Source organism: Centropristis striata, chromosome 20 (genome assembly GCF_030273125.1).
Source record: "Centropristis striata isolate RG_2023a ecotype Rhode Island chromosome 20, C.striata_1.0, whole genome shotgun sequence".
NCBI classification, from domain to species: domain Eukaryota; kingdom Metazoa; phylum Chordata; class Actinopteri; order Perciformes; family Serranidae; genus Centropristis; species Centropristis striata.
The window spans coordinates 22,216,703-22,243,905 of NC_081536.1; the positions used below are offsets into that span (position 1 = coordinate 22,216,703).

The following is a 27,203-nucleotide window of genomic DNA, read 5'->3' on the forward strand; positions in this document are numbered from 1 at the left end:
AACTCAAGTAAAGTACAAGTGCCTCAAATTGTACTTGAGAAAATGTACTTATTGAACATCCCACCTCTGACTGTAACATATAAAGAAACATTTTCACTCACACACATACACACACGCAGAAATGTAACTGTAGAGTTATAATACTTTCAGTAGGGAAATGAAGTAATGTGGAGCAGTCCCACAGTACATCCATTCACAATATGAGCAATTGGCTTTAGTTTGTTAATCAAATACAGCCTGCAGGACACACACACACACACACACACACACACACACACACCAGTCAGTCAGTCAGTTAAAAATGTGCACACACACACTTGATTCATCTGGTCTAGTCACCCTATGTGCCTGCTTTGTGATATGCTAAACATTCTGTAAACATTATCCTGTGCATGGTTACTGTCACCATAACAGCATGACAACACCGCTCGGCCCGGCCCCTCCAACGCGGGACAGTAGTGTTATTTAATATTTGGCTACGCATGAGCACAGCATGTTTCTATCACATAATCCTGTCACACCGGTGAAGACTTCTCCTCGCAGCCCTCCTGACTCCCATGTGCGGCCGAACGCGGCCCAGCTGTTGCTATGTTTTGGTCTTATCGCACAACAACAACAAAGGATAAAATGCTTGCCGAGAACAGTCTGCCCTCAGCGCAATCCCACACACTTTGTCCACTGTCAGCATCACATGGGACCGGAGCAGATGCTTTTGCTGAGATTTAGGGCACTTACATCATAGTAAGTCTGTGCACAAAAAAAACGATCTGTTTGTGTGAGGAGCCAAAATAAGTTCTGAAAGACAATATGAGCTATTTTGGATCCACTTTATTTAAAAATAGCAGCATTTTTGAGCTTGAAAACTCTTTTAAATCAGTTGGAGGTGTTCTAGCTGCTAAACAGATTTTCTCATAAATCTGAGGTCAGAGTTCAATCTCTGTGAAAACATTCAGTGGCAGACCTGCCTCCTGTCGAACCCAGGAGCTGCAGTAACTTGCACTGGACTCTGCAAAAAGCTTAAACTATAAATGTCTAATCTGAGCCATGGAAATGTTTTATGGTGCAGTATTATGAGGATGAAACTAAGACACATCAAAAACAATCTTATCTTCTGCAGACCAACTTTTTTATCTCCAGTTCAATTAGATTACAGCAGCAGCGTAGTTTTAACTAAACACTGGCCAACAGACTTAGTTTTTACATCTGTGATAACAGTGTGGATTTAAATGTTTTAATGATCATATTGCAGCTGCACTGCAGCCAACGCTCCTCCCCCTATAGATTGTATTGCAATCAAGAATCAAAAGTGATGACACAAGTTCCAAAATAGTTTACAACTAACTTTTACTTGGTTGGACGTAATATATACGTCAACTGCTGCTGTTCAGTTTTGTCGTAATTTGCCTCAATATCATTGAGTATTGAAAAAGTAATTTAAAACCAAATTTGAATACCTGATTTAGGAATTTGTATCAAAGTATCAGTAACATAATTGGAAATTACCCAGCCAATTTTTTCACATAGGCTATATTGATGGAATTGAATTGAATCAAAAACAAAAAGACATAAGGGCGTCATATTTTCTATTTTCTCATGTTTAATACTATGATATGACACTTTGTACTTAAGATAAGATAAGATATTCCTTTGTTAGTCCCACAACGGGGAAATTTTCAGTGTTACAGCAGCAAAAATAGAAATAAGCATTAATAAAATAATAATAAATGGTAAACAAGCAATATGAACCAGAAGAGATATAAAAGTATTAACAATTTAAACATGAAGGTTTTATTACTATTATTATTATCTTTATTATTAATGTTGTTGTTTCTCCTGCTTTATTCATCCCCACGGTTTTTCTTTCTCTTCCCTCCTCTTCTTCTCATCCATACACCATTTAAACTTCACCCAAGACTGATGGCTTTAAACACACACACACACACACACACACACACACACACGCACACACACACGCACTACGAACTCAACATAACACATGACAACTAACAAAACCCTGCTAAATTATTTCTTGGGGACATTTTTGCTAACTGGCCTGTTTTTTATTGTGTTTCCTCTTGTTGTTTTGAAAAAATAAAATATACAAATACATTTAAACACAAAGAAATATGAAAAAGTATTCACACTTCAAATAAGAGGAAATTTAAAAAAAATAGGAACAATATATACAATATAGACCGACTCAAAAGTTGGAATTGCCCCATTACACAGAACAATATTTTTATTGCACAGTGGCATGATAATACACCTTGCTGACTATTTTAGGTAAGCGCTTAAAAGAAGTGCTGTAAATGTTGAATTATTTTCATTGCAAGTTTAGAAAAGAATATGTCTGCAACAGATTACATAAACTTCTCAGAGCTAACATGGGTTTGCACTCAAGCAATGATTCGTACAGTGTGAAAACACAAGTGCAGCCAGGATCCACCCTGTACCTGAGTGTTGTAATCAGACCCTCTGTGTGTGTGTGTGTGTGTGTGTGTGTGTGTGGCTCTACATTTTTCATCATTTCCTGAAGCTTCACACAGAAGTGCAGCCCCATTGGCTCTTGGAAAGAGAAGCACTTGTCAAAACATCCATCAGCAGTGAAGTGAACCGGCTGCAGCGGCTTCACCCGCAGAATCAAAGGAAGGTGTGTCTGCTGGAGAGGTGTTGGTGCGGTAACCATACCAACGTAAACAGGAGGGTTCAACACACAGATTATAATGTGTGCAAAGATTATGTAAGGTGTGTGTGTGTGTGTGTGTGTGTGTGTGTACAGGCACACATGGTTTCTTATGTTTCTTCACTCTTCAAGGCAGAGTCTTCTTCTCTGCAGCTCATTGGGAAACGCTTCAACCTGCAACGCCCACCACTCACTTCTGGCATTCAGCGCAGCAGCAGGCGTGTATTTTATTAGCAAACGTTAAGTGTGTGTTTTACAGCATCTCAGCAGTGTAAAAATAAGTCCGTCTCAATGTGCACATGTGTGTGAGTGTGTGATTAGCATGACGTTTCTGTTTAATCTGCTCCTGCCTCACCTGATTTTTCCACTCGTTCTTACACTGAAGGAGTCATCTCACACTCCAAACCAGTTATATACAGGCACACACACACACACACACACACACATATACAGTACACACACTTATATATACACTCACAAACTGGAGGCCTTCTGGTAAAACTGATCTTCCAGGGATTATGTACACACAGCTGGAGCTGTGTTGTAATTGTTTGCTCCACATCTGGGATGGATTCTTCAAGTCTTTGGATTAGAAAGGTCATTTTATACTTAAGATTTAAAGGTTTTTCTCTGCCTACAGCTGTGAAACTTCTGAATGATATTTGATACTTGCAAATGTTTTCTGAGATATAGCTTGCTCTTATGACATAAGTTTGTTTCAACAGTTGATTATTTAAGGTTTAATTGTATGTTTATTACGTTTTTTATTTGCCCATTTATGTATTAATTTATCACTTATATTCAAGATTGAAATAATACTGCACTTTATTTAGATATTTATTTAAAGGCTACATGGGATTCTTAACTACATAAATGCCATGTTGGAATATATACATGTGTAACTGTTTAAGCCCGATTTCAAAGGGTAGAAATTCACTGATTACTGAAATGGCAGATATGTAATGAATTTTTGAGCTGGAATGAAAATAGACATCTTCCACATGGGTTGTGCATCACTTTTGCACCGATATGACTCTGCAAAGATATTCAGAAGGCTGCTTTCTTGCAACAAATACATTTATTATAATATATTTCACATTATTATACAATATTTAACATTATTCGGACAATATATTGCATTTTCAAGCAATTCTATAAATGTGGATGGAAATAAATAGCTAAATAAACATGTATCAACTGCTGTCAATTAAAAAAAAAAAAAGAAAACAAATGGTTATATGAAACCATTTCTTAGTCAACCCAAGCCTTTTCTGCATAATATGTTCTGAAAAAAAAAATCATATCAGCACAAATCATCAGGCTCTAGTTATTGTTGTGGCTGTTCATTTGTTGTAACCTGTCTGACTTGATTGTCTTTTATTCTTTGGTCGCTGTGCATGGGCCACTGAACTAGTTTCCCCTCATAGTTTCATATGATGAAGGTGAGAACTTTAAGAGGTCATGGGGTCGCGTTTTTGCTCAAAGCATTGCTGGAAAACTGTGTTGCAAAATGCTTATTTTGGCTGTTCTAAACATTAATCACAGGTTTTATTATAACTAAATGTATGACATTGTCTGTTTGTGAATAAATTATATAAAAAAAGAATGTTGGACTTAAAACTAAGTGGTAGTTTTTGGCTTGTACTTTCTCAAGGCTATTTCAAGAACTAGTTGACAGATTTCAGTGAGATCTGGTGGAACTTTAGGATCATTGGTCAAGAACATGTGATTCGTTTTTGCTGTCGATCTTGATCCAGGTGTGGATGAAGGACATAAAGATTTCCTTACAGAAAGAGGGGGAATATTTTAATAGAAAATAAGAACAAATGTGATGACTTCCACAGAGAAGATTTTTATGTAAACATGCTGACATTCCTGCATTTAAAAAAATATTTTTATAAGCTTGCTTGTCGACTTACTATTTCTAATGTATGCTGGAGTTTATGCACTATATTTATTGCAAACTTAACACCTTGTACCCAATAAAACAATATAATGCAGATGCTGTATCACATTGAATGATACAAAGGTGCCTTTTAAAACAAACTAAGAAACTAGAAACAAGAGAAAAAAGAAATCTTGAAGCTGGAGATAAATATAAAGATTGAGATAGGAACAACACAGGCAGAAACAACTCTAAAAGCCCTGTTTCATTCCAGTTGGGTCCACCGAGGCTGAAAATTTAAGCACTCACAGTATGTCAGGTGTTTCCAATGAAAGTGAGCATGAAAGAGCATATGAGGGGGAGAGAGTCACGCGTGTCTGTGGAGCCCAAATCTCACAGATTCACATTAAAGTTCAACATGGAGGCGATGAGGCAGACGCGCTGCTGAAGGTCTTTCTGGTGTTCAAGGTGAGTTCATGAAGCCGTCTGCTTTGTGTAGAATCCAAACACTTTGTGTTTGACAGATGTGATCATTGATTTCACCCAGAGGTGGACTGCATCAAAATATTTACTCAAGTACCGTGGCCTTGGGATTTTAGGCTCTGCCCTTCAGATTAGGAATGTTTTGTCACACTTCATAATTTAAAACTGTATTTTTGTATTTATCTATCAATATACATATTACACAATAAAATTAATGATAAATGACGATTGATGATGATTGATTGTAAACTATTCTATGATGAAGTGAAATATGTAGTTTGGAATGTAATTGGAAATTCCACTTACGTAAAATGTCTTAACACTTGAGTTTACTTATAAATATACAGTAGGCCTATACTCACATCAGTGAGCTGACACCACTCCATGCTGACAGTATTTTTCTGATGTAACTTACAACTGAGTTGAATTCATAATATAGTACGTTCACTTAGGGTGGAGTTGAGAAATAATAGAGAACTTGTAGTGGTGATTCTACTTGTATTTAAGCAAAATACTTTTCCATCAGGGTCAAATAAATTCACCACAGCTGCATCATGCATTGTTTTGGCCATGTACACAAAAGCAGAATTTTGAATGCAATAAATTATTTTTATACTATGTATACTATGGCATTGCAACTTCCCCATAAGCAAAATGAGTTTGAGAATACCTGTGCACCTGTATTTGAGTCATTTAGTTAGCAGCGAGTGAGACTACACATCCCAGAATCCTTTGCGGTGACGCTGTCTCCGCCCACAGCGTACGCTCACAGCCAGGGAACGGGCAGAACGGTTGAGCTCCGTGTTTACGTTGAGATGCTCACAACAAAGGACAGCACACCGCGGAGAGGCTGTCATTTAAAATAAAACAACGAGGATATTTTGACTCACGGTGAGCATTTATAATTCACAACTCCAGGAAGAGGACAACAAACAACACGAGTCCTCATCGGCTTACATTTTTAACGGTTTTTACTTTTTTTCGAGCCGTTAAACCAGCCGCGAGCGGAGAAATTAAGACGAAATTGCTTTTTTTTAAGCCGGTGGAGTGTTAGCTAGCTTGCTAACCTCAGCAAGTTGGGGGAAAGCCAGACAGCAGCTGGAGGAGAAGCTAGCAGCACTGAAGACAACAAAAGGACTTCATTATTTATATCGCAGTGAGTACATTTCTACACCTGACATTTCTTAATAATCACACCAACGTTAGGCTAATTCAGCGTAGCCAGTGCTCCCTATTATTACCCATCATCTGCTTTGTCCTGGCTCTGTGACTGCTCTTTACTAACGTTACTTTACCACATTTAGTATCGTCCATGCACTAGGCAAGGTAAGCCACCACAGGGCTTTTATTGTGAGCGCTGCAGCTGCAGAGAGCTGCTGATCTTTGTCAAGTGTGCTGCACATACTCATGCACCTGTTTTGCCTCTATCTCAGTGGAAATCAGAAGCCCTATAAAGATAAAGCTCCTAGTGTGTGTGTGTGTGTGTGTGTGTGTGTGTGTGTGTGTGTGTAGGCTTCAGAGATGCAGGTATTAGTTTACATCACTTCCAGTCTGCAGGCTGACCTGTCACAGAAAGGGAGAGAGGGGGTGAGTGAGAAAGGGAACATTGCCTGATAAGGAATTAAGCAAATGCACGGACTCTTCCCATTACAAAAGCTTGATTGCCAGTTAATGACTTTCCTCCCCTCCCTTCTTTCTCTATCTTCCATCTCATTCTGCCCCCGTGTCTCTCTCACCCCCTTCCTTCCACTAGTCTCTCTCTCTCTCTCTCTCTCTCTCTCTCTCTCTCTCTCTCTCTGTCTCGCTTTCTCTGTACTGGTAAGTGATGATGTGATAAGTATTGTTGCCGATAGGGATCTCTCTGACTTCCCTTCCCCGTGTTGGAAATGTCACAGTAAAGACAGACGTGCATTAACTCTATCTGCTCCACCAGGATGCCCCAGGCCTTATTTCCATTGTGTGCTTGTCAATGTGATGATTAATCAGGAAACTTGCAGCAAATGGTGGTGACCAATGTATTTCAATCTTTCGGTGACTCTAGGCATTGACCAACCGAGCCAGACTGATTTGTTTTAGGACTTAAGGGCAGTGAGTACAAAGTATCAATGCTCGCAGGAGAGCTTCATCAATACTCAAACTTTACATAGTTGTTACTATGCTGCCTTTACAGTCCTACAACTACTCCATAATAAATGCAACTAGTTGAGAGTGAAATAAGGATGTTGTAACTGATTTGTTAATCATTTGCTTTCCAAAAAAGTTGGATTGCTGTTTAAATGTAAATAAAATATATTTTTTTAAGCCTTTGCGACATATATTCAATTGAAAGTTGTACAAAGAAATTATATTTTTGTTAAAACTGATAAACTTTTGTTTTGGTAAATGTATACTCTTTGATGCATTCTGTTTTTATTCACATTTTACACAGTGTCAACTTTTTGGGATTAAGGGTTGTTTTTATTCTGAAGTGTTTGTTTGAAAAAGGTTATAGTTCAGCAAATATACAGTAATATCTCTGTTTGAGATTCATCCGCTTTCTATAAACAAAAGTTGTGTAACAGATTTAATATGGACGCTAAAAACCTGAGAACCAGACAGATCTGCCGAGCTCATGTTTTATTTGCCTCAACAGATGCATCTGGTCCCACTGTTCAGTCAGCTTTTCCCCTATCCTGCCCCTGGGCGGACCAACGGTTTATCTAATATGGGACAGGTTTGAAACTCAGATGTAACTGTCAGGCTAGGTAGTGCTGAAGAAGTATAAATCAAGGTTCTGTTACTCCGTTGCCTTTTTCCGGCGTGAAATGTTTTTAGAAAAACATGTCAGTGTATGTTAAGGTGTACTGTAGTGTGATAAAATGTGTGCAATTAGGCTGCCATGTTTTTCCCTAGAAGCACACGTGTCGTTTCATCGCTGTGATTTGTTGTAGGTCTATCCAGAGGCATTTTAGGCTGCACCCAATGATAACGCCCTTAAGAAATTGAAAAGGAACTGATGCCAGGCCAAAGATCTGCTGAATCTGGTAAAGAGAGCTTTACAAGATCTAAAGTTGCAGCTGTGATACCTGCTAAAATGGTGCTGCCCTGTTGATAAAGAAGGCTGAAGAATCTTTATTATATTTTGGTGCCGACTATTTCAAGTCTGCATTCTCACAGTCCTATAAATGGTGATAACTTCCAGTGTGATGTTGCTGGGGACACAGTGCTGCACATACTTGTTTGTGTCTGCACATTTGCATTGGGTGTGTTTCCTACAGGCCTGAGTGTGTGTGTGTGTATTTGTGTGTTTGTGTGTGTTTAGAGTCTCAATTTCAGGGTGGAAACTGGAGCCGATAGTGTCAGACGGGAGCGCAGAGGGAGCTCTGATGTCTTAATGGAGGCTCAGTGCTGCCTGTATCCTTAGTAACCCAGTCTGTGGGGACACAGAGAGGCCTCCCAGTCTCGGACTGGGCTGGATGCTCTATTCCTGCTGTCCAAGAACAAAAAATACTCATAACCCCAATTTCCCACATTATGTAAAAATGCTAAATCTATGCTGTAGTGGTTGCAAATTGCAAAGCATTTTTTGTTGTCAAATATAGCTTTAATAGTTCATCAATTCTTCATGACTTCCTTCCAAATCCTGGTTACAATCAGAAAGTCAGTAACAGCACATCATATTACACCCTGTACCCTTTTTGCTTTGTAATGCTTCTTATATATTTATATATGTGTGTGTGTGTGTGTGTGTGTGTGTGCTCTCAAGTAATTTGAGAGTAGGAGTTGCATAAACTGCAGGCAACAAATGAGTAATGTCTGAGCAAAAAAAATAGTTAAAGGAAACAATCAAACATTTTACCCTTCATATTGTACGTACCTGCGGTGGTCTTCAGACTGAGCTAAGTGTGAACTGTGTGGAAACCTACTTTTATTGCATATTGACTCAATGGAAATTGATGAAAGCTGTAACATGCATGCCAGCAGTTGGTGGTTAACACCTTGTAGTTGAGTAAGTACGTTTGAGATTCAAACCCACAACATACAAAGTTGTTGTTTGTGTCCTTTTAAACCTGAATAACATGAGCAGCATGTTTGTCGTGACGGAAGACTTTTGTAATTTGTGCATTTATCTTTTTTTTGTGCACGTGTCTGTGGCGTGTCGTTTCATCAGGGAGGGCCTCTCAGCTCAGCGGGATCCGCGGGTGTAATCTTCGGCACAGCTGAGCGGCAGCTTTCCCCCCGCTGTGTGTGAAGAGCTTGGCATTCTCCTCCCCGTCCGGCTTACTCTTTGCTGGGCTGCTAAACAGGCTGAAGTTTGTGGAGCGAGATTACGCCTGTCATGGAAAGTGGGTCAGACAGTGGGCACGTTTTTATGGCCTTGTTTCTGCAAGGTAGGGAAGGAAAGAGGAGGGGGCCATTAAACCACCAGTTTTTTTCCATAGTGTTGCTTGAGGCACCCTGTGTACGGTACGTCTGTCTTACACTCTCCCTCTTGTCAGAATTGTTATCAATCAGTTTCTCATACCTATGCTTACAAAGCTTTTATACTGCAAGCAGGTTAGGTGATCCTGTGTTGAGGGGCCATTTATGTACCGTACGTATATTCAGGAGTGTTCAGTCAGAGCACAAAGTGAACTTTTGCCTTTTTCTACCTGAATTTGGCCACAGTACTGTATTTATCTTCCCTAAGCAGCCAATGTCCCAACTGTACAGACATTAGTGGTGGCTAGCTATTGAGGTACTGGTTGTGTTTGTGTATTGATCCTACAAGTTATAGCATTTTTAATTAGCTTGGACACCAATTTTCACTGCCCCAGGCAAACATATAGCATGCAAACTCTTTGCATTGACTTTGCGCTCTGTATGACTGAAAACACCTTATGGCTGCATTCACAATAAATCAAGCGCTGCGGCAAAAAGGCCAGTTCTTCTGCAGGGGATGCAGGAAAAAAAAATGCAGCAGTGCAAAGTTGATCAGGTAACCAGGGAGTCAGTAAAACAGTACAGTAAACATCCCTGCCTTTATAGCTGCCATGGGACAGTGAGCCCAAAATAGCTTTGGTACAAGCAAGTTTAAAAAACTTTTAAAAAACAAAACACAAGCACTTATCCCCAACTGACCAGGATATTGTGCAACAGCTGACTGCATGGTTGCTTGTTGAAGCAATTCTGTGGGGAATTAGATAAGCCTGTTTTCTGCAACAAGCTCCAGCACAAGGCACAGTCCCTCCGTCTTTTCTTATCCAGCTGCTGTGATATAATTGAAGCTGCCTTTAAATGCAGTTATTGGAAACCTCCCCATAGCATACACTTTTTAATAACATTATACAACCTCCATAGAGTCACATTTGCTTGTCGATCCTATGACTTGCAGTCTCAATGAATAGCAAAGAGACAGAAATTTGTTCTTTGTTGGTTGAAGACCTAACACGTTCCTACATTTTCCTCTTGTTATTTTCTGCAAATAATAAAGGTCATTGCGCATCCACATTAATTATCTAAACTGTTTATTGTAAACCCTATACATTATTTAAATCTGGCCTCCTCAGAGTAATAACATGTAATGTAAGTAATGCATAATGAAAGAGAACTAAGCACACGGCAGAGAAATTACACCTGCACATTAGCTGAATACAGATTCTACAGTGTAGTCCTTTGTCTCTCTGTGAGCGCCTACCTTCTTTATCACACTATCTGTCTTAATCCTCTTCTAAAGGGAGACTATTCATTATTTATTTAAGGGGGCTATTTTAGAAGTATATCTATGCACAGGGGTGAGTGTAGTCACCCATTTTTTTCCGTAAATGAAGAATTTCTCATTTCTCTTTCTCTGACTTATCTTTAACACTTTAATACAGTTTGTATTTCCTCCCTTAAAAAAGTAAAAAGTAAAAGTAACACCAATGTTTCTCCCCTGCTGCCAATACCTGAGTCAGAAAACATAAGGGAGGGGTGAAAACTGAAACATAGTAAGGCTGTTCAGCTCCTTTAAAAACAAGCTGTTGGGGAGTTCACAGTCCTATTTGGCTTTCACTTTATTACTAACGGTAAACCAGCTGAATTCATGAATAGAAACCCTATTTATATTAATGTTGGTGGAGTTCTGGGAAAATATGTCTGTTGATGTCAGGGATGTGCTGCCACAAGAAGAGCAGAAACGTGTTGGGATGACAATCTAATAACACAGCAATATTTTACTTTTTGCAATAAACACTGTGAAAAGAAAGAAATAGAATAATTTCATTGTGCAGATTTTAAATTCTCTCACTGCACTAGGAAAGAGTGAGAGAAAGAAACGTAATAATACAGATGTAGACTAAAGCTATCAAGTGGTTAATTTTGTGCTTTGAATGCTGTCTGCTTGGCCTATGAGAAACTGCTCTCTTAATTTGTATGCCTTTCAGTTTTGGGTGTGTTTAACATGTCAGCCCAGACTTAAACCACAGCCTCTTTCACCTTAATTTCTTTTCATATCAGCAGAATTGTACACTTTTATAAGCAGGAACTGAAAGTCTTGTTGAGGTTATACATGAAATGTGAAAGTAAGATACCATTTCTATGGTTTCCGTGCTTTATCATTCATACAGCCAACTGCACCCAAAACTACTGATATAGTTTGGCATCTTCTCTTTTCCACACACTTGCAGACTTATATTCATATGTGCACACGGACCTGTAATTATCAACTCCCTTCTGATCATGCATGATTACCATTTCCTGCTTCACTTTCCAACCTTCCTGTCTCAAACGAGCTTGTGTGCACACACACACACACACACACACACACACACACACAAAAACACGCGCCCAGACAAATGGTTGAGTGTGTTACTTGTTGAGGCTTCCCCAGGGAGCACTGCTGTTTCTGCGAATGCAGTAAAAGACTGGGCAGTAGTTGCTGAACATCCATTAAATAATTAAAGTCTGAGGGTCCTTGTGCTCAATACAGCAACAGCAGACAGTTGCTGAGATGTGAAACACAAGCAGAATTGCTCATTCTGAAATGTAATTGATTACATAACATGTGAAACTGTTGTTTAGACAGTCCCCAATTATTCTCATAAATCTTAAGTCTGTTTTATTTAAAAACTCCAGGAGAGAGAGCCAGGAAGCAGCAATGCCAAAACCCAAACTAACCCCACTGAAGCCTCAATGCTAGCTGCACCATGCACTAGATTGTCTCATTCAGCTGGACAAAAGGCTAATGATTACAAACTAAGACCAGGTTCATACAATTAGACTTGCATAGACCGCTCCCTTTGCAGTCCCAAGAGAAATGCAACCTTCACCAACACTACAAGGACCCAAACAGGGACAGACAGTGATCAGAAACATGAATCAGCCTCGAGCACACAGCTGCAGACAACCTTCTCGTGTTTTCGAGGTAATGTAATGATACCTCGAATGTTAGTTTAGGGTATGTGGGAAGAAATCATCTGATACCACTTTTGGCATTTATATCCTCATCCTCTCTGTTTTGAACTACAGCTAGCCTCTGTTCAAAGATGTATCCTAAAAAGTTCAGTCTTTCTTTGTTCTACAAATCGTTTATTATTATACTAAAATCATGAAAGGTTAAAAACATCCTAACCTTGTATTTACAGTCACTTATGTTGCTGGGACCCTGATGACACTCAGCGTTATTGTTAATTGCTGCAGGTCACATTTGTCCTTGGCATTCCTTCCTCAGTCTTGAGAACAACAAGCAAGCAGTGGAGTTAATTTCTTGCACATTGTAATCATTGCTTTTCGTCCATGTGAGCTGTGTCATAACCATAAAGAAGATTTTGTGATCTGCAATGTATTTGCAAAGATAAATGCTTTAAAATGTCGAGATTACTTGCCTTAAAAGGCAAAATAATGTATCATATAGCTGAAATCAGTCATAGACTAAAAAACAGTGTTTAGATTTGTGGATTGTTTAACAGTGTGTATGGGCCTTTTTTTAAACACACAGCAACATGCGTGCCATCATTAATTTGTCACACAGACATAAATTGGCAAAAGGCTGAAGTGACAGAAAGCAGAGCAGCTCAGAGAGAAAATGTCTGCTGTGAAGAAATGAAGCATTGCTGCCTCAGTATTCTTACTAAATGTTTGTAACCCATCCCTCCTCATTGGTGTATTGAACAGCCGTGTTGTGGCTATATTGTATGCCTCAAGAATGACAAATGTTGACCTCAGTGGCAACTTACAGTAATGAGATTTATTTGAGTTTTGTCAGCCATTAAAATTATACAGTGCTCGAATGTGTTTGCAGAATCTCTAAATATGTTTTCAAGGGGATAACAGCAATTTAAATGGGGCATTTGCAACCTGGATTCCCAAGCAGTTGGGATGCTGTGCAAAACGTAAAGATAGAACAGCATTAGATATATTGTCTTTGGTTGCAAAGGCTCTACAAATCACTGCATTCTGTTTTTATTGCGTTCACTCGCACACAAAGATGCCTACAAACTGTTCTGTGCCAGCCATGCTTCTAGGAAGGTCACATTGTGTGATTTGTAGAATCAGGAGATGGCGCTTGGCATCAGAAGCTCTAAGGTGTTTGTGTGTCTGTGCATGCTTGAATCCATGTCCGTATGACCATACATCCAGGTGTGTTAAGATGCCAAGAGCATCCTTGGTTGTGTGCACGACTGCATGCATTGCATTTGTGATTGCACACATTTTCAATTGCAAGTGCATTACAGGCGTAAACATTCTTGTATACATGCGTCTCTGTGGATTTTGTGCATGCGAGCAAGATACTGCATGGGTTTGTGTCTTGTTGCACGTCCACCAACATGGCTGTTTGTTGTCTTTGTGCATACGCCAGTCTGTGTTCTTCCCACTGAATCATTGATGAGACTGTAATTCGAACACTGGCCCTCCTATTTCTTTCCCCTACCGTCTGTCATCAGTTAGCCTCCTCCCAGCGCCACTTACAGGAAAAACCAGTAGGCTGCTCTGACAAAGCACAGGCAGCAGACCTGCCCTGGAAACTGAAAAAAAACAAAGTTACAAAATTAACAAAGCACCACAGAAATAGTTTTTAGAGATTTTAGCACACATGAATGATCAAACTGTAATAAAAAGAAACGGTTACTCATCTTTTCTGGCAGTTCAAGTGCCATGACGTTCACAGATTTATTCACATAATTTTGTGGCAAAATCTTTTCCAGATCAGTACGTTGTTGTATTGAAGTCTGCTTGAGGGCATGAAACTAAATTTTATTAATAAAACCATTGCATAAAACTCTCCTGTCAGGTAAAACTGGCAGAGCTGAAAGTTGATTAATTGATTAGGGTATACTGTTCTCATGTCAGTTTAATCATTTAAGCCATTTATTAAGCAATGATACCAAGAATTCACTGGTTGTGGCTTCTCAAATGGAAAGATTTGCTGGATACTTTTGTGTCTTTATCATGCACTGAAATCAGAAATAGTTTATAGCAAGTAAAATAAATTTGTGATTAAAAAATTATTATTGCGGGTAAAAATGTTTGTTTGCATATCCAAATTTAAACCTTTTTTTGATGCAGTGTGGAAAGTTTTGCTGTCAAACCTTTCAATTGTATAATTAAGACATAAAAGTAACCCTGTAGTTTTCATTGTGACATGTTTCTTTTCACATTGCCTTCTTTCACAGTCTAATTGACCAATTAATTAACCAGAAAAGAATATTTGATGTTGGGTTTTAGTCCTAAACAATGGATCTCTTCTTTATTAATGTCACAGTGTTTGACAGTTGGTTCCACAGTGTAGTTGTCAGCAACATGGAGAAACTGGTGGTAACAAATTAGGGAGGAAACCTTGGGAAAAGTAAAAGCAATAAAACAAAGGGCACAGTATACATTCCTTTAACACACAGTGATCCTCACCTTAGTTTGAATATTCCTGTAATGTAAATTATATCAACATTATGTCAAGTTTATAACGTTTTCTCTTAGTGTTACTCTACAGATTAGAGGTCCTCATGTAAATTAATTCCTTTCGCTCTAAAATATAGTTTAATGTTGTATCCACTTTTTATGAAAAAGTTGGAGCTTATTCTTCTTAATTTAAAGCAGCCTAAATTAGATTTTGGGTAGGCTAATTCACACACATATTCATAAAGCTATTCACAGAAGAAAAAAAAACAGGAACCCCCACCACCGTTTTTTAATACTCTTCCTAAGCTGCTTTTATTAGACAGTAAAGCAAACAGCGGAAAGAAGGAAACTTTGGAATGACATGAGACATTTGTTGTGAGTCAGATTCGCCTCTTGATTATATGTATTCTAGTCCAAAGAGCCTCCCAAACAGGCTGACACCAGACACAAGTCCAGCACCTCTGGCTCATACTGGGGACCCTGTTTTGGTGGGACTGGTCCTGCATCCTGGATTCTTTAGAGATGCCAGTGTCTCGGAGACTCCAGAGCAACCGGTAGTTTGTTTTGATGAGTTAATTTAATTCTCAGCAGGAATTTGGCGCCGAAGGGTCCGACTCCAGTCTGGCTTTTTAGGAGTGGATGGCAGAGGTGTGAATTGTGCTGTCATGCTGTAGGAAAAATCTCCAGATCACTGCATTTAACATACATTTGAAGTCAAAATTGTGTGTTTTTGTAAAGGGGAATGGTGCCTGGGTTGACGTGTCATGTTCATGGTTGAAATTGGTCAGAGAGGTGCGATGTGTGTTGGCTTTTCAACAGCCTTGAAAACGTTTACAGGACATTTCATCATGTGTCCTCATGTGTTGGTTTTGTTAAGCGTGAGGCCCAACGGCGCTTGATGCCATCTTCACTATGTTCACATCTGCTTTCAACAACACAGCTCGGGTTTACATTCCTCACCTTGTTTCTAATGTTCAAGTCCTTTTCCTGACCCGCTCCACATATTTCATGCCTTGCTGTTTATAGCTGATGAGTGTGAGTATTGTTGTGGCAACGCTTCCTCAGGTCAAGTGTTTGGCATTCAGCCCAAGTGGATTATTCTAATCTGCCTTGTTACAGACAACTCCTTTTTCCGTCATAGCTATGGAAGATCCTCTTAAAAGTAGCTCAGCATGGCTTAATAATGTTGGCCACCTTAGTGTCTGTGTAGACTCACTGTGTTGGTAACAGCACATGGGGAAGTGGTCTGCTTAGAGTACCAGTTTATATGCTCTCTCTGGTGTAGGCTAATGGTTACTCCAGAGAGCCCAGACACCACAGAGTGTGCATGTCTTGTAATACGTTTCTGTAAAAAGGGCGATAAAAGGAAAGACAGATGGCTGAAGCTAATTAATTTTTTATTTGCCATGTTAGAGAGAGCATGTGTGTGCCATCCTGAGTAAGCAGGTTGTTCATCACAGTAAGTCTGATGTTTATTCAAATTTAGCAGACCCTCTCAATCAGAGCGAATTACAGTGCTGCTCCACAGTTATGAATCAGGCAAACAAAATAAGATGTAGTGAAGAAGAATCATATGTATGTGGTGGCAGTCAAATTATCCTAGTAATTATGTGGCAATAAGGTGCAGCAGGGAGTAAATATGATGACTCCCTTCAACTAATTCTCTTAAGATTAGTTCACCAACAGTTTTTAGCATTTTTGTTCTGGATGAGAGCAAAAACAATTCATTGATTAGCCTAGTCGGTTGACAGAAAATCAAGAACTATTTAGATAGTCAATGAATCGAGGGCCGCAACCAAGGATTATTCTTATAACCAAATAATCTGATTATTTTATTTTTAATTGAATAATTAATATTACAAAATATTGAAAAAATGGTCATTGCATTTTGATATTAGTGCTAGAATATTAAAATAGTTGCAGATTATTTTATGGCTACCGACTAATTGAATATTTGGCTCATTGTTGCAGCTGTACCTCAATCTATTTAGGAAATAGCAACAATTTGCTCGTTTCAGCTTCTGAAATGTGAGTTTTTTCAGGTTTTATTTCTTCTGTGATAGAAAACAGAATGGCTTCAGGACGAGACATTTTTAAGAGGCTACCGTACGCTTGAGGAACTTTTGATGGGCATTTATGGTTGGCTAGCTTGTGTGCTAGTCCGGATTGTGTGTTAGATTACAACGTTATGTAACTGATCATACTGGTTCAACACAGTTTTACAGGACAGGACTTTGCTATGTAGACCTGCTGTAACTAGTGCTCTGCTCTTTTTATGTAGTATAGTTTTTTAATCTGTTGTTCGACAGAGGAGTTTGCATTTCTTGTAAGGAGTGCTTTAAGGGGTGAAAGTTAGATCTGGAGGTGACATTAAACCTACACCTTTTGCCTCCAGTGTTTTCTAACACGACTGTCCATCTGTTGTGTTTGCCCACTGTTATTTCTGCCTTCCTCTCAAGTAATGTGTCGTCGGGCTTGTGATTCTGGCATACAGTATGTTTCCATCCATCTTGGTGTAAATATTGGACCACACACACACACACACACAGACACACTGGAGAGCACCTCCAGGGACCATTGAACATGAGAAGTGTGTGCCTGCCTTTGAGTGGGCTGGGAATTGGGATTTGGTGTGTGCATTGACACGCTGACTCTAAATCACTTTAGAGCAGAGCGGCTACAGGCATGTCTATGGCTAGACTGAATATTCCTGTGTTCCTGCTCCAGAATTTGTTCAGCTTTAGAATGATGAGTAGAATATCAAAATGGAGATATATTTAAACCATGCATACTCACACACATGAAACACTTGATTATTATATTTCTGTTGTCTAAGTGACCTCTCAGTAACTCATGTCAGTAGTTCACACTCTGCTTTGTATTGATAATGCAGTTTTATCTGCCTGTGTACACCCAGCTGAGCTTCAGAAGATTTAATTCACGCTACATTAATTTTCTAAAACATTGCATCAGCAGCACCACCCTGTTGGTTTTATAGTTCCTCTGGATGGAAACGGTTTAAGTGTGCCAGTACACATTGTGGGTTTATTTTGAGACAGTACATTGGAGTTTTTGTGTGAATGGAAATCTGATCGTTTCCCATTGGAGTCAGGAAGAACTGTCTCCAGCTTTAGAGAGAGGACAAGCTAGTTACAGTTGCAAACAGCACACATCCAATCAAACACATCCAAATCTTTACTTTCAATGAAGAATTGAGAAGGTTTTGGGGCCCTTTTTCTCAATTTGTTAAACATTGACAGATTTTAGATTTTTTCTGTGTTTGTTGTCTTCCAGTCAGCGAACAGGAAGGTCTGATTACTTACATAATAAAGGACTAACAGACCAGCCTCTGGAGCCAGTCTGCAAGTTCCAGATAGGAGCCAATAAGTTTGTTTTTAAATAAATGACATCAGCTTAACAAAGCTCATGGTACTCCAGATGTCAAAAACGTGAACTGTGCTTAGTGTTGGAAGCATTTGATATGTGGAGTGGCACAAACAAATTTATAATAGCAGCCAGCAATTATAATAAGTGCACTCCACACCAACACCATTGGTCTGCCAATGATGTGAATGAAGCCTTCTTTGGGTTTCAAACATGTACGTTACATTTTGTAGTCGCACCATGCTTCTGAACCAAACTCAATTGATTTATGAAATGCAGAGCAGATGTCAAACATTTCATAGTTTTAATGTTGGTCTACTTTAGTCTTAGAGTGCACTGTATGGCTTCATTATGTCAATTTTCCACATAAAATTAAGGTACAGTGTGATGCTTTAAGAATTAAAACAGTGGAACCCTTCTGTCCAGGACAAATGCACATGTGCGTATACACTTTAACACATTTTGCAAAAATATTGAGGAAAACTGGTTGCCATCCCTCCTCTTTCCTTTCATATTCCTCCATGTTGATTCCATCTGTTCATGTTCATTGATCGGATAAGTTAGACCCAGGATAGGAGACAGACTGGAAGATAGGAGAGAATCTGGCGTCAGGTTTGCCAGCTCCCCCCATCCACACCACAGATCAGTTTCCGAGTCATCGATCGTCTAATCTTCACAAACCCAATCCCTCTCCACTGACCCGACCATGCAACTCTACACACTGGAGACCAGACCCAGGGCGTCTGTAAACGAGCTTGCGCCCACACAAACACTCACACATGCACGCACAAAAGCATTTCACTTGGATTACAAATGAAATCCCTGCCAATGTACACACACACACACACACAGACACACACACACACACACACACACACACACACACACACACACACACACACACACACACACACACACAGCCTCCCACACTGAACGGAAATGTCCAAATACTTAATTTGTAGGGTTAACACATGCTTTGACTTTGAGTGTTTTTGAGATTAAACTGTTTTGTAGATAAGCACCACTTACAGGACAAGGATGAGGTTTATGGTCAGACCAAGCAGTCCTCCCTTTTCCTACAACTGTAAAACTTCCTGCATGATGTGCTGCATAATGCTTTAGTTTAGTCACCATTTAAGAAAGCAATGAAAGGCAGTACAAGAAACTGTAGGAAGCCTTTCATCTCATGCTCTTTCCTTCTTTCAAGGCCATAAACGAGTGACTGATGTTCAGATCCGTAAGGCTTTTTTATTCTGTAATTTGCCATCTGCATCAAACTAACCTTAAATTTTATTTTTAATCAAATCCGTAACTGTCGTGTACACAGTACAGTGTCTTGCTTGAATTGATGCCGCAGAGATTATTGTGGATCAGTCAGTTAATTTTTATTATTGTCAGAACACACATTCATATGAAACAATATACCAAGATATGTTTTATTTCAGAGCTAACAAGTTATTTAGAGATCCTATTTAGAAAAAACGTCATGTCAGCTGTACTCAGGGCTGAAGAGTTAGCAAATAGCCCCTTCCACTTACATAATTGTATCATTTGGAGCTGAGGAACGTGTGGTTTTTGTCTGTGAGCTAGCTGACTGGCTTAAGACTTGCTGCCTAGTTGACTCTCCCACCAAGCAGCTGGTGTTTATCACTGGAAGTCGAGGTTTTTGATTTGAGGCATTGACGTGGCTCTGCCTCTCGTCACATGGAGGTCCTTTCAGTGACAAACAGTGATGTTTTTTCTTTTGCTCTGTAGATGTTAAGGTCCACCCTTTAGGTTAATGCTTTAGCCTTTAACTGGGGTTTGTTTTGTATTAGTTCAGGAGGCTTTTTCATGATGTTTAAATAAGCAGCTCGTAGAGGGCTATACCCTCACCCCTCACTGATTAAAAGGTCTTAAAAGGTGGAGTTCACAGCTGTTAAAATCAGGCACAAGTACATTTTATAGTGGAATACTCTTATTGCTTGTGTAAGATGTATGATTTCCATCAAAACTTTTTTATAATCTCATGGTCTGTTTTTCTTGTTATTCGGCCACACAACGAATCGTCTTCAAGCAATACTTTTTCCTCATTATATAATATGTTATACAGGCTGTCCTCATGAAAAGTAATTCACTTGAATTCATAGGTATTACATGAAACTTTGACAAGTGACAGAACAACATAATGTTCAATGCCACGTAGATTGCCTGTCTGTTGGGTGGGAGGAGTGGTGGATGGATTAAACCCTCGCTCTTTAGACCAGGAGACTGGTGTTGTGTCCAGTTTTTTTTGATGAGTAATGAATGGTTCCAGAGAGACTAACTTAGATGCACATAACAATGCATCATATGGTGGCATATTGTCATTGTAGTAAAAATTGAATATAAGCATTTTACTGTATGGAATAATGGAAATGTGCTGTCTTACTTTGGCTTAGTTTGCAGTCTCAAGAGACCTTTTCACTGCTGCTCGATTGGGGTTTGATTGTAGCAGCAATTACCTCTCGAGGCCATGAGTTTAAGCACATGGATGTATGCCTTTCTCTTCCACTGGGCTGAAATACTTAGAATGTTTGCCCAACAGGACACGGGTTAAGTGGGTTGGAGTTCCTCCTGGAGAGGGAATTTGACAAAGATCAGCTGAGCATGCTCTCTCCCACCATGTGTAGTTTAGTCTCTAGTTCACATTCATCATCTCGTCACTAAATTAAAAAATGTAGCACATATCATGTCAGTGTGGGGAGAAGAACCTGACGGATTGAAAACTACTGTTCTAGATTATCTCATGTCATATCCTGCTGTGCCAGTTGATTGTCATTCGTTCCTTTTAAGTCTTGCTCTGCCCATTTTTTATTTGACAGCAGACATTACTCAGTGTTCTTTGAAAATGTTCTGTCTCATTGGTTGCAGACCTGGCATTTGCACTAATGTAACTTAATAGGGGACTGTTACCTAGTACTGGGCACCTCTCTGTAAAGTGAGCTGTGGGCATGAGAAAGGAAAATAACTACAGTGGTGCTGTACAGAGGTGATGTTTTTGTGACAAAGCTCCCCATCTATTTGTGATAAAGGGAAAGAGCCATTTGTCACAAGGGATGCAAACATGAAAAGACTGAAGAGGAGAGAAAGGTGAAGAGAGACTTTCTGTTTTTGGAAAATATTTTTTGTGAGCTTAAAAAAAGAACATGTGATTCTGCTGCTCAGCATGATAGCTGGGGAGCTCAAACCTTTTGCTCGCAAGTCACTCACAGGGAACATGAAAGGTGAGAAACGCCTAAAAGCCTCAGAGTGTTTGAGGATGTGGTGAGAGCCCGTAATACTGGGACGAATAGATATCTGATGACCTTCTTGATCAAGGGCTTTGACAAAGATCACAGCAGCCACAAGTAAGAAGATGAGCCCTATTTTCCTCCCTTATAGTTCTCATTTTTAAACACCCATACTGACATAACTGTCATCCACTTTCAGCCTACTTTGTATTGATGCCTAGTTTTAGCCCAGCAGGCAGAATATCAAAAGTTCTTGGAGTGTCATAACAAAACATAAAAAACGGATGTTTAACCGACAGGTTGCTAACACACACTCCGAAGGCGGTTGGTCAGTTTGCAGGAAAATAAACATGGGAACAACAGATTGTGTACAGCAAGTTGTTTTGTTAAAGTTGTGGTACTAGAATACAGATGAGCAATAGAAAATACAGAAATATTACTTTATTAATATATTACTACTTATGAAATTACAACCCTAACAATTTAGGCATTATTATATACTATTACTATTTACATTATTATGAAGTCCAGTTTGTTGTCTTTTCACATGATAGCAGGTGTGCTTCATATTAAATAGCACCACAAATCCAGAAAGCCAGAAACAGGTCATCCTCTCTGAGTCCATGCCAGGCATCTGTTATTATTTATTGATCTGATGACCCTGGAGGATATCATTACCACTTTCCAGTAATGAAGATGTCACACTGTGTTGGAGGTCCTGGTTGTCTTTTGTACCCTGAGCTGGAGCATGACGTGTTTTTTTTTTTCTTTCTTAGAGTTTGGCCCCGTTTGCTTCATATTTTGCTACAGCATTTCTTAAATCAGTTGTATCAACTGTCACTATTTGTGGTAAATTTTAAAGCATAAAACATTTTAAAAATCTTCCCAACTTCTTTACAATCTGGGATGTAGGTGTCAGGTATGGGAAATGTTGTCACATGAGCCAATAGCTTAAGCCCAGTGGTTCTTGGCTGGTTATGAATCAGGACCTTTTACCTTGGCCATGCAGTAGACTTATCAGATTAGTCAACACCATACTGTGGTTCCCTCTTTGAGGTCCTCTTTGTCCATGACCCTGTTATAGTATCCCTTGACCCGTTTTTGGTTCATACCAGCTAAGAAACACTGCCTCTGGTTAAGTTGTTTGTTTCCATAGAGTTTTGTCATACTGAAAGTGTGTCACTCTTTGACTTACCATAGTGTCAAGCATTATACACCTTTTAACTCAACAGGACTTAACCCTATAAAGCCAAATGTATCATATTTGTTACACAATAACTTATTTGAAAATTTGTCAGTTGTCATTTTATTGCATTTCATACATTATGCATTAAATAAAGCAACATGCAGTCTTTTTCTCACTTAGGTAAACTATTTTTTGGTGTGTATTTTTAGATGGCAAGAAAATTGAGCATTGATGATGTGTTGGAGATAAACAAACTGAGCAACAAATTGCACAAAAATACCAGATGTAGCAAAAATGAAATGCTGGTTCCACTGGTGGATCTGTCATTGCTGCATGAAAACTTTATATCAGCAGATGTATGATATTGTGTTATATGGAAAAAAAATATTTTGTATGTTTAAGGGAAATGCTAAAAGGAAAGTCAAAGTTTTCATTGGTTAAAAATATTAGGTTTTATATGTTTCTGTTAGTTCAAGAAAAACTGTGAGCAACAAATTGCACAAAAAGACCCAATGTATCAAATATGATACAAATTAGAATTCATATATGCAAATTCATATATATATATATATATATTTTTATTTGTCAGCAGGTTTTTTTTAAAAATAGAATTTTCTGGCAATTATTTCATGGTTCAGGCTTTATAGGGTTAAATCCTGCAGAGAACTTTGTTAACTTTGGGTGTGACCTGTTTGATTGATCCAAGGTCTGATTCCCAGGGCATGGCATGTGGTTGCTCTTTGGCATACGTGTTCACTAAATAGGACAGTTTGACATGTTGCACTGTGGCTGAGCCAGGCGAAGGATTCAAAAGGAAAAGTGCAGCTGTTTCCCTCTTTCTGTGTTAACATGAAGACATATTTATGTGTTTGCTGCTCCTGCCTGTTTGCATGTGCATTTGTTTGTCATGTGTTGTGCTCCGTTGGCAGCCAGTGGGAATAGCAGGTGTCATCCGTGCCTCCGTGCAGTTAAGTTTTTACGAGGGCTTTTGCAAGTGTGAGTTTGCTGTTCATGCTGTCAGCAGCACGCTGTTACAATTCCTGACCTCGGCCCGCAAAGTCAGTCTCACCGAGCCCTAGATCTATTGTTGTAGGACTGTGTGTCTCGGTAGCTAAGCAGCAGCTGGCATGCAGCCACACCAAGGTCTGTGTCATGCGGAGTTGCAGGGGCCGGGAGCTTAGTCAGACTCACACACACTTAAAAAAAGTATATACGCACCCATACATATAACACATGTGCACAAGAAATGCCAATTTAAACAAATTCGTCAGCCAGTTAAAGGATGATTGTCTAAAGGATGATTGTCAAAATGTCTGTTTTGGTCTCAATGAAAGCCTCATTAAAACAATTGATATAGGTTGTTTCTCTAGTTTGTAGAAAGTAAAGGTTGAATTCAAGAAAAGGAAGCTGTCACTTAAAACTGTTCCTGCTCCCACTCCACCAGCCATTATTTTTAATATAAAATGTCGATTAGTGGAGCTTTGAGTATAAAACAGACATTATTCATCTTTAGTTGGATGGAAGTCCCAGAAGTTTAATGTTGACCATACTTTTGGCTGCTTTGCCCCTACGATGCTGTGTGGAATTATGGTCGAGTATGAAGATTATTTCCAGTGAGACTGGGCTGGGTGGGTTGACGTCCTTGAGCCACACAGGAGAATGCAAGAAGAAAGACTGTTTGTGATTGAAGAATGGGGGGAAACATGGGCTCTGGCTGCTGTTTTTATTGAGTTCTTGATAATAGTAGAGTTGAGACTGAAAGATGTCTGTTCCCCTCCACTCTCAGACCTATTTTTCTTGTGGTCTTCAGTGCCTGGATCCATAGGTAAGAATCAATTCCTGGCAACAGCAAACAGCTCCCTTGACACGAATGACTGTGTGCACATGAGTGTAGAGAGGGGATTTTAAATGCACACAGTTAAGAGCATAGTGTTTTAGTATGCACTGACAATGCTGTGTGTGTGCGTGAGTGTGTGGGGATTAACCCCTTCTGTCAGGGGAGCAAGCGGTCCAGAGGCTTGCATCGAACACACCCGTCTTCACCTCCCCCTTCTTCCTGCACACTCTTCCAGGTCCTCCATTTTGCCTTTATTGCCTCAATCCTGAATAAAACATCCTTTTCTCCTTCCTGATCTCAGAATAACCTGGAAAGATTGACAACCATTCTTATCCCCCTGCTGAACTCTTTTTAAAAGATTTAATAAGAAGTTGCTGGATGAACTACAAGAAGTCCTTAAGGTGAATGTTTTGAACGGTGGTGTGATTTCTGTCTGTTTCACCTCCATCCTCTTTTCTCCCTCTCACTGTGTTTCATGAAACTGTTAATAACGCTCAGCTTTACTGATGCCGTGGTGTGATACGCTGAATATAGATCCATTGTTAACACAATGTTAACACTTTGTGAGCGAGATATCAGGATGTGAATTATAACTCAAAGTGTTACTTCTTCATGTGTGAGGCAGTGAAATAGTTTGTGAGGATGCATGAGCAGGTAGGACATAAACACTTTAAAACAGGCCAGTCAGAAAACTACTCGTAAAGTTTCGAAATAATGAACAAATGCATTTCAAATTATGACCGATAGCCTAGATTAAGGCTTATGTCTGACATTGACTCTAAGATTTTCACTTGGAAGGCCTCTGCATGAACTTCTCCCACTCGGTCTAATGGGACCGTATGAGCCTTCCATCTCTTCAGTGGAAGTGTTTAGGATTTGAGCGCCCTCATCATCAAAACACTTTACTTCCTATGCTTTATTCATGTGTGGCTTTGCATTCTCTTTACAGAAAGGCACTCTGGGAATTGTAGGTGAAATATTCTGCCTCATATGAGGAAGGATGCCTGGAAGGGAATGGATAATGTTGTTTCATGTTCAGCGTACGTTGAAACAACGTAGCATAGTCACATTTTTTTGTCAAGGCAGTGGAAGTCTCTCCACATCTTTTAACATAATACCAGAGAACATCTCTGTCTGTTTGTGAGCATGTGGGATTGTCAGTCGGTCCTTCTTGCAATAGCAGAACAAACGGATATGGGAGGGGTAGAGCAAGAGGAGATAGTTAATCGATCATGGATGGTGTTGTTCTCTCAGGAAGGCTGGGAAATATTATGACATATTATCAACACAGTATAAAAATGTCTGCTTGTGTCTACCTGTGCCATGGTAATAGTTTGATATTTGGACAACGCTTTACATTTTGACCTTTGCACATGGGAGCGAAGTTTGAGCAAACCGTAGTATATTTATTGATTGAATTTCTAGAAGTTATGCTATATAACAAATATATAATGAAGGGCAAGAAGATTTGGGCCTCATCGCTCAACATTAAGCGATGCAGTTAATATACCTGGGCAGCCCTCAATAAACTCTCTAAATATGTGGGAAACACTGCTGGAGGCTGGAGGACATATACGAAAGGTCATGAGTTTAACTTAAACCCAAGATATTCTCCACTTGATGCAACAGGAAGTCCATCCTCTCCTTTTTTCTCATGCCTTCTTCTCTCACACATGCTTTCTTTCTGCTCCTTGCTGTGATTTCCTGTGTATTTAAAAAGCTGTGTGTATTTTTGAGTTGTCAGCGTTAACAGACACCCACCTCACTCAGCAAGAATAACAAGCCACATGTACTCCCCGACCTTAGTCATTTCCCTGATGCTCTGATGAAGGCTTTTTTATTTGATGTCTGTAAATGTCCAAAACTCATGATATCATTTTAATATGAAATAAAACTTGAGAATCATCTTGTCTGTCTGAACATGGCCTACATCAAAATTTGCATACTGCAAGGACTAAAACTAGGTTATTTACACACAAACACCAAGTCATGTCAGGATTTTTGTTGTCATGAGAAACTGTAAGAGCCATCCACAGGTCTGTAGAAATCAAAATCCAGAAATCACATGCCATTTTAAGATATATATTGCATTTGAACCCTGCTTCTTCTATTTGAATAAAGACACTAATCTTTGTGTCAATCCTTTCTTTCTCACTTTGCAGGGCAGGACAAGTGGTGCTGCGAGAGACGGACACATGAAGCATGAGAGGGTGGAGCTGAGGCTCAGTTGACCCTTCCCCTTCCTTCTCCTCCTTTACCCCAGTGCTCCATTCGATCAGCACCTCCCCCCTCCCTTCCCCTCCTTTCCCCTTCCTGTGTCCCTCACCCTGTTGGATCTCACCCATTTTGCCTCCCCTCCTCCTCCTCCTCCAAACCTCAATCAGCCGTGCCCAATGTACTCCCCGGAGCAGGAAAACATCTCCACCACCGCCTCCACCAAAGTGCCAGTGAAGTATGGAGAGCTCATTGTGCTTGGGTAAGCAACAATAACTTACACATACTCTATACTTTACATCAACACTTGTAAATGTATCCTGATGCCCTTAATTTCCTAAATGTGTGCATTCAAAGAAAGTACATGGTATGCAGTGTTTTCCCTATGTTTTTGGAAGACTCCGGCGCATGTATTTGGTCCATTATTGTTGTCAAATCTGTGTATT

The 27,203-nt window shown here is 39.5% G+C and overlaps 1 protein-coding gene across 3 annotated transcripts in view; it reads left to right on the forward strand.

The window, feature by feature from the left end:
• Positions 1–5,844: 5,844 nt before the first annotated feature.
• Positions 5,845–27,203, forward strand: part of peli1b (pellino E3 ubiquitin protein ligase 1b) — a 40,734-nt gene continuing 19,375 nt past the window's right edge. The window contains exons 1-3 of one of the 3 annotated variants that reach the window (XM_059359383.1): positions 5,845–6,207; positions 7,982–8,074; positions 26,706–27,019. In XM_059359383.1, the coding sequence (XP_059215366.1) occupies positions 26,937–27,019 (83 nt within the window). In that variant the 5' untranslated portion in view covers positions 5,845–6,207; positions 7,982–8,074; positions 26,706–26,936. Of the gene's footprint in view, positions 6,208–7,981; positions 8,075–24,844; positions 24,945–26,705; positions 27,020–27,203 lie in introns of all 3 variants that reach the window. The other 2 variants (XM_059359381.1, XM_059359382.1) reach the window with 2 other exon arrangements.